Genomic DNA, 8,334 nt, shown 5'->3' on the forward strand with positions numbered 1-8,334 from the left:
CTCCTTCTGAGAGAACTGCATCAGTTTGCAAATTTAGATATCGTGATTAGTGCAATATGTTCATTTGTTTGTTTATGCGTTTCTTGCAAAAGTCTCACATACCCCTAATAAGTACAGAATATTTTCGACGCGAAAAACTTAAGTATTTTGATTTACGAAGTATCCACTTCAGTTTTCGAAGCTTGTCGCTCAATCTTTGATCTATAAAGGGCTTTTCTATTGAAAACCATTTTGTGGAGATTGAAGTGAATAGTATGTGGTACAAGGAGATTTAAGGCATTTCCAATGCTACTTATGGCTTAATAATCGTAAATTATCTCAGTCAGAGTGCTTTATCACTTTATTAAACAGGATATGTATAAAAAAGTAGTCTTAGCAAATAACTCACTTTTGGTAATATCAATTAAATTATGAGTGTTTGAGGCGCGGTATGAACACTCAATTTGTATTTTTCATTTATGAGCCTATGTCAATGACCCATGTTGATACAGTTTCTTTGCTGGTGACAGCCTGTCTAAAGGTTTTCATTCTAATGACTGTGTGTACACTTTCATCCCATTCGTGATACATATGTAACGCTTTTTTGTAAGCCCTCATTCTCATCGTTATTTGATATTATCTCATGATCTACCATACAGTTCGAAAGTTCCATTCGCATACAGATTCAGGGCCACTAAAAATATTATGTGCTCAACATGACGCTGAAGAGCTTGTTGTGCTTCAGTGTATCCATAGTTCCATGTTTTTAGTCCGTTTCATGAACAAATGTTAGAAAAATTCAGATCATTTGTACAAAGCGACAGGCTGATTGAAAACATCAGCAATGTGGTTCAGTGAACGAAGTTTGTAAACTAAGTGCTCTGCACGGCACGAACACCCTTATTTAAGAAAAAACGAATAATGTCCTTCTAAATAAGTGCAATCAAACTTCTTTCTAACGAAGGACAATTGTTGTATATCCAGATAAATCAGTTTGAACAAAATATTCCTTAGCACACTGAGTTTTAAATAATGAAAGAATTGACGACAGTCTGTGTCTTAGCAAGCAGAAATATGATATAAAGTAAGGAATGTTCGCAAAATCTTAGCAGTGTTATCAGATCAAATAATAATGATTCCTTGATGATCGTCACATCAGTCTTGTTGTAAAGGTTTTGTACAATAAGGCCCTTATTTAATGAATTTAGTTGTGGATACTTGATTATATCAAATAAATGCTGTCAATACATAAACTATATAGAATAATGTCGCAAGGTCCTAAGTTCATCCACAAACTGCAGACACGTCGTGACACAACTACGAAACAGATCATAGTGTGGGGATTCTCTAGCGAGGAAACGGAATGTTTGCATGAACAAACAAAATGAATAATTTCACACCGCATCCAAATTAAGAATCTCCCGTTGCGACGATAATAAGTCATTATTACACCAATAAACTACTTCATTTTTATGACATACTACTTATTTAGAATAGTCATTCAGCTATCGAGCCAGTATAAAAGCCTAAAACAACTGTCACAACCTGATACTTTTGTGATTTATTTTGCTTTTCACCTTGAGATCAGCAAGTACTTAACATATCACTACCACTAACTTGACCGAAAACATTATTAAAACAAAACCTGTGGAATTTGCTTTCCAGCAAGTGTTTTCGTCTCAAAATAACGCCAGTTGAGGAGATATATAAATCTGTGGGCTTAATGTATCCGAAATAAAGAAGCCATAATGCCACCGAGTTTGAGTAAATTTTGTTCATTCGAACACTGATACACAGACCGCACGTGCACATTTATTTGAATGTGCGTTCCATCAAAATTGAAAACAGCAAACGATTCTTCATTGTTTATGAGGAGATCGATTATTAATCCTATGTGACGCAAATGGACACTACCGATGATATTCAGGTGCACATTCTTGCGAGTTTTGAACACACTTCTGACACTCGCTTCAATTGCTTGAATACGTCCACATTTCATGATCTGAATAAGAAGCTCATCTATACGGTTAAATAGAAAAACAAATGAAGAATAAGTAGTAACGGACTCGCATTATATCATGATTGGAAGCTTTTGTCAAGAAAATTTTTGTGATCATCACATTTTTAACATGATCTCTCCATTGACTCATGGTGTGAAATAGCCTCAACGCCTCACGTGATCGATGAAACCATGGTTGTGCAGCATATTATAGTGATCTGAAATAAAGTCAAAATATGTCAGTTCATTTGATAACTGGGAAAACAAAATATGAAGTATACGACCAAGAACAAAACAAAGCAAGCAACTTTGATCTATGAGTGAAAAGTTAAAATGTGTCTTTTAGGTATATGATAGTTTTGTGTGAGAAATCAAAGTACGGTTGGCCAGTTCTTCAAGTTATATTGCCCACTGTCTTTAATCACCTGTTTTTTATGAGAATGTTCAATAAGATGTGAAGTCGGTAATGAATTACAGCTAACAATCGGCCTATTGATGTGTCGACATTATAATCTAGCCATCCATAATGATAAAACCTGTGTGAATGTTTGATACAAACGTACATCCTTTCTGCATAAGGTGATTGCAGGTTCAAGCTATACTCGACGACATACTGCTTGTGAAAAATAAATACAATGTGCAACTTACTACAGAGACGGTGGATTATGGAATTTCGAACGGCAAACATGCTGTATATTCCGCGTGTTATGCATAATTTCTATCTTAACGACACCCTTTTTAAGTATCTCACGGAGTATTCAATGAGATTTACCAGGCTAGCTGCATGTTTTTGTGATAAAAATGCAACGTAATGGGTAATCTAATTGGATAAAATATCAGGTAGCCTAACTAGTCATAATAATTGTGTTTATCGACTGGTTCCTCGTAATTAACCAATAATAGTTGTGGTGGTAACCAATGACGAATATACGGATGATTTATTTTGTAGATGAACAGGATTGAGTGTAGTTATTGATGCATCTGAAGGTTGGTGAGATGCGCCAAAAGTAAACCAACGACAGCCCAAATGGACCGCTGTCTATGAAATGTCATTGTAACTCATTCAACTAGAGTCTACTGAGTACAGCTTGAAGAATTGCGAATTTCACGCTCACCAGTTTTGCATTCAGAGAATTATAACTTCTCTTCCGTGAAATCGTAATTTCTGACAAAAGCAAGTGTTCAGAGCATCCAATGATATGTCGATCAATCCCACTTATCTTGATGAGGCCAGAAAACAATTTTTCATTCACTGTATTCCGTGAAGATATCTGGCAAATCCTGCACCGTGCGTCACATTCCTACTGGTTGCTAAATAACTCAGTAACTGAATGTTTGTTTCCAAACGTCTCGAGAAATGTATGTCTGTTAAGTACTGTCTTGTTGTCAGCATCATCGAATTTGGCAGTCAATATTCTCATACCGATTCACCAGTACAATGACTTGATATAATGTACAACTTCTTTGCCTCATACATGAAAGAATGGGAGGTGAAATAAATATCGTCAACAAACGTATATCATTAGAAATGATGTTCCAACTGATATGATGTTACTCTTGTTCATTGATTCATTCGGCTCATCTGACAATGTCAATGAAACGATTGAAGCCAGTATTTGTGGCTTATGGCCCCTCAATGCGTCTGGACAATCATGTTCTCATACAGTGCTTTCATTCGATGAAATTCAAGCGAAAAACGTTATTCACAGAGCAAAAAGGGAAACAGAAAAGAGTAATTTGGCAAGTGTTCATAGGTTCTAAACGAAAATATTGACTTAACTGCCAGCTGATAAATGAGATCACAATTTCATAAAGAATCATCCGATAACTAAACAACAATTAAATATTTCATGATATGAATGTCGTGCGGCATACCATGTGACTGATTTTGTTGTAAAACTCCGTTTATTTCATGATATCTTAAGATAAAGTTATCTCAATCTTACGACAGATCAGATTGTGAAGACTAAAAAGAAAGAAAATTTTTAAGGTTTTTATTGAAATGACCCTATTGAAAAAAAGTCGTCTAGTATTTGAAGATGTTTATTTGATACTTTTGCTCTGTCTCTCTCTCTCTCTCTCTATATATATATATATATATATATATATATACATAACGATACTGTCGACAACCATTTTTTAAGACTGTAAATATGATACGGTCAGACGATCACATCTCTATTTTCCTTGCAGTGATGATCGGTGAGTCAAACTCTTTGAAGTTCTATGTGTACATTACTTAAGCTTAATAAAATATTAGGAAAACCATGGTGATGATTTGATGCAATCAACCAGAAATGCTTTGTCGTATGTTCGGCACGAATCTCAGGCATTTAACAAATGATAATGTATCAAAAAGATAGATTGTCATTTGTCACAAAACTCTGATCACCGAGTTGTAATATCAGTAAATCGTCACTGGAGTTTGGTAGATGTGGGTGAAGCAACATGAAATCAAAAGTAAACAAACTTCTGGCGCTTATGTGATAAGAATTGAATGATGATAAAATTAACTTTCTTAAGAAGTTGACAAAGTTGTCGCATGTATTTATGTTTCTTTACTACGAGTATCTCATATTTCTCTTGTTTTTTTGTCAATACCACTAGTATTCACACCGCTACAACCTGTAAACGGACAGAACAAACCTGCATATTTGGAAACAAATATGGTTAAAAGTGAGTGCTTTTATTATTACCATGAATACTTATTCAATCGTTATGTCGTTAGTATCAGTAGTTGCTTCAATTCTCTCTAAATTATCGCATTTCTTGAGCATTTGTTCCCTTTTCAAACTATAATTCATTTTTGCTGATCTCATAATAACGAAGACAAGCGAAATTACCTGTCCATTGATAGCGACTTCGAAAACCAGCAGTCTTTTTCTCTTGTTCAAAGAAGAATTCACTACAAGTAAAATTGTTCATGATATCATCGGACTAAATAAGTGAGTGTTTAAAATACTGTTAAAATGACATCGACAATGTGTGTATGAACTGCAAACCGACACAGATTCCTATTAAAAATTAAATTTGAAAATCTATAGTAAACGGAGGGAAAGGCAATCGAAGAAGTTTTATGAAAACACATTCTGTAAAGTGGTGATGTGTAACTAGACATAAAGCAATTCATTCCTCAGAACCAATACAATAAGTAACATGTGCGCAATTCTAGTTGATGGTCACAAATCAAATTGATATTTCAACGTCAATGGCGTTAAACTGTCGCAAAGACCGGATGGAAATTCATCAAACGTCGCCTAATCCGCCATACTCTATTCAGTAAAATTTCGAATATGTGAAGTCGTTAACAGAGGTAAAGGCGTTCTGTTTATTCTCAGCGGTAATTGTGTTACTGAACGTCATTCTTTCAGAAAAGTGTGTCTATGCTGGTCAGCATTCATTTTTTAATGCACATAAGTATGTAACTTTTTGCCTACTCGAAACATTATTCAGTTGCCAGTGAATGATTTTAAAGTTTATCAAGTCCGATATGAATTGTGAACGAAGGTTATTGGGAGGGATTATATTTGACCGCATTGATATATTCTTCACTGAGGATGTTACGTGACATGCATCACGTGAGCCATTATTCGCGTTTATTTATTCAATCGTTAAGTCGCCAGTGTCAGTTTTCCTTCAATTCTCTCTTAATTAGCACATTTCTTGAGCGTTCATTCTCTTTTCGAATAAAAATTCATTTTTGCTGATCTCATATTAACGAAGACAAGTGAAATTATTGTCCATTGATAGTGACTGCGAATATGGAAGTGTTTTTCACTGTGTTCAAAGAAAAATTCACCATAAGTAAAATGGTTCCTGATATCATCGGACTAAATTCTGGGCAGCATGCATTTTTCAATACACATGTGTTTGTAACTCGTTGCCTACTCGAACCTGTTTTCAGTAGACACAGAATAGCTTCAATGTTTACCAAGTCTGATATGAATAGTGAACGAAAGTTATTGAGGGGGATTACATTTGACCGCATTGACATTCTACACTGAGGATGTATTACGTGGACCAATATTCACGTTTCTGAAACAACCGAACTGTGTTCACACTCACACACCTGTGAATTAGACTCCAATGACCTGACAATTTTAGTGTAAACTCCTACTGGTTTATTTTGTGTTTATTTGTGTTTTCCTAAATATATATGAAATTCAAACCTTCCTTTCTGATGTGCTTCTGAGGTTGAAGTAACTGATTCTTCACAGGTTTCTTTTGAAGTTGTCCAATCAAAAGTGTTCATTCTGTAGAACACACTCTGTATCAACCCGTCTAAATAATTACACAAATAGAACATTTTCGGTATAAACTGGCCATTAGTTTATCGAGTTCAGCAATTTGATTGTCAATGCAATGAATGTCATCGAATTGGACCGGTAGTTATACCTAATAATAATAATACCTCATTGAAACTTATTTCGAAGTGTTTTCGTTTTCAAACAGACGATCCAAATACAAATACTTTCCGCGTGATTCAAGAACAGACAGCAGCTATGGCTTTCGAATGGAAACAAATGACGCACAAAAGCTTCGGTTATGTTTATTTGGTTCATGACGTATACTTTTGGGGTGATAATACGGTGAAAGTTTATGGAGGCAATATAGGTTTATTGGAAGCTATTGGCCAACCTTGTGATGTTACAAAATATCGTGCAGAGGGCTACACCACAGGCTTCTTTCCATCCAATTTTCGGACATACCAGATGACATACAAAAGAGGTGAGTGGTTTTTGAACCGAAACCAAACCATCACATTTTAAAAATCTGCTTCGATTTTATCATATTCGTAGAAGTATCGAATTGATCTTTTGAAGTTTTGAAGATCACACTTTCAATATACTGTTTGCATGAATTGCTTGTGATAGATGCTTGTTCTTAAGTACTTTGTAACAAGGCAACAGTACCACCAAGTTTGATAGGTTTATCATCCAATAACTGCGTTTGTCACTTATTACAATGTCACAGTGCATTCATTTTGTGCTCACATTGCTCATTTCATTTTTTTCTTAGTTCCTAAAATCAGCAACGTACGAATAAAGTTGATGCCAAATCTGTATCCACATGTGAGTTGGAAAAGAGAAAGATCAACCTGTGAATCAACTGATTCGACCATTATATTCAGAGGATTTTCAACACAACACCTACGGATGTTTATCCTTTCGAACGACGAAGTTGAGTATTATGTGAACGACTTCCAAACAGAAGAAGGAATGGAAGAAGTGTTCATTCTGTTCAACGAACATGAAAATCTCTACTCTCTACCGACGATGGGTAACATTTTTTCGTGTTTCTTATGCGATGAATGATTTCTCTGGTAGGCATGTTTGTGGAAGTAGCAAGATGTGCTCACCTCTAAAGGAAATGCACATGTTTGTCAGTGGATAATCTTTCAAGATATTCGTGTACGTTCAAATCTGATTCGGTAGTAAGGTTTAAACAATGTCGTTTGAACGTCAGCTGACAACGCCTGCGATTACACGGCTATCGACGTCATTTACTGACAGTTATTTGCATAATCGCGCATGGTCACAGTTCACTGGTCGGTGTAATCTGGTTACAACAGTTGACATTGAGACAATATTTATGTAGAATAGAATAGCAATTCTGATTGACCTCAATGTTGCTTCAGATTTCCGGTTTTCGCATGTGATGAAGCAATTTGATCATGACAGTTTTTCGAAATCCTCGGGTCAACCATTTCTTCTAATGGTGTCATTTTAACTGTTGTCGCATTGTGATATAAATGACCTTTGAACCTCTTATCCCAATATTCCGAGTCTTGCGAAGTCAGCTTTACAGTTATATGGTGATCATCTACATCGATGAAATCATTGTCACAATCTTGACTGTTGCGAATAATTGCAGACGTTTACAAATTCAATTATAATTATTCCACATGAACGTCGTAATGAATGTGGTCATCGTAATGTCAGACATATGTGTGGTCAACCGAGGCGCATTAGTGATAATTTGCATCTTGCGAGATCGTAGAAACGAAGGTAAAGAATAGATTGGAACCAATCCCATAAATAAACTTTTTCATTGAGCTCTGTTGAGCACAGTTGTGTTTATTTGACATTCTGTTATCGACAAATAAACAAAGTCTTTATTTTCAAACGTGACTCTTTCCTACCGGTATTGAAATAAAAATGCCATGAATGTGAGTTTATTCATTCAATTTTCAAAAATAAAAAATGTTTTGTTAATTTGTTACTTACTTTGAAGTTCGATGGTTATGAGACAGCAAATTCGTTCAGACTTACATGTAGGGTGACACTGCATTGTAAATGTGTTCTGTGATTCAATGAGTCTTCTTTGTGATTAAGTTAATCATGAAACCAGATACT

The 8,334-nt window shown here is 35.3% G+C and overlaps 1 protein-coding gene across 1 annotated transcript; it reads left to right on the forward strand.

The window, feature by feature from the left end:
• Window positions 1-3,523: 3,523 nt before the first annotated feature.
• Smp_166720 (hypothetical protein) lies at window positions 3,524-7,978 on the forward strand (the record flags this gene model as incomplete). The annotated part of the gene is made up of 4 exons (XM_018798755.1): window positions 3,524-3,710; window positions 6,308-6,706; window positions 6,998-7,050; window positions 7,853-7,978. The coding sequence occupies 4 exons, from the start codon at window positions 3,524-3,526 to the stop codon at window positions 7,976-7,978; spliced, it is 765 nt and encodes a 254-aa protein (XP_018653665.1).
• Between the last annotated feature and the right edge of the window lie 356 nt (window positions 7,979-8,334).

The sequence above is a fragment of the Schistosoma mansoni genome, chromosome 7, assembly GCF_000237925.1.
Source record: "Schistosoma mansoni strain Puerto Rico chromosome 7, complete genome".
Classification (NCBI taxonomy): Eukaryota; Metazoa; Platyhelminthes; class Trematoda; order Strigeidida; family Schistosomatidae; genus Schistosoma; species Schistosoma mansoni.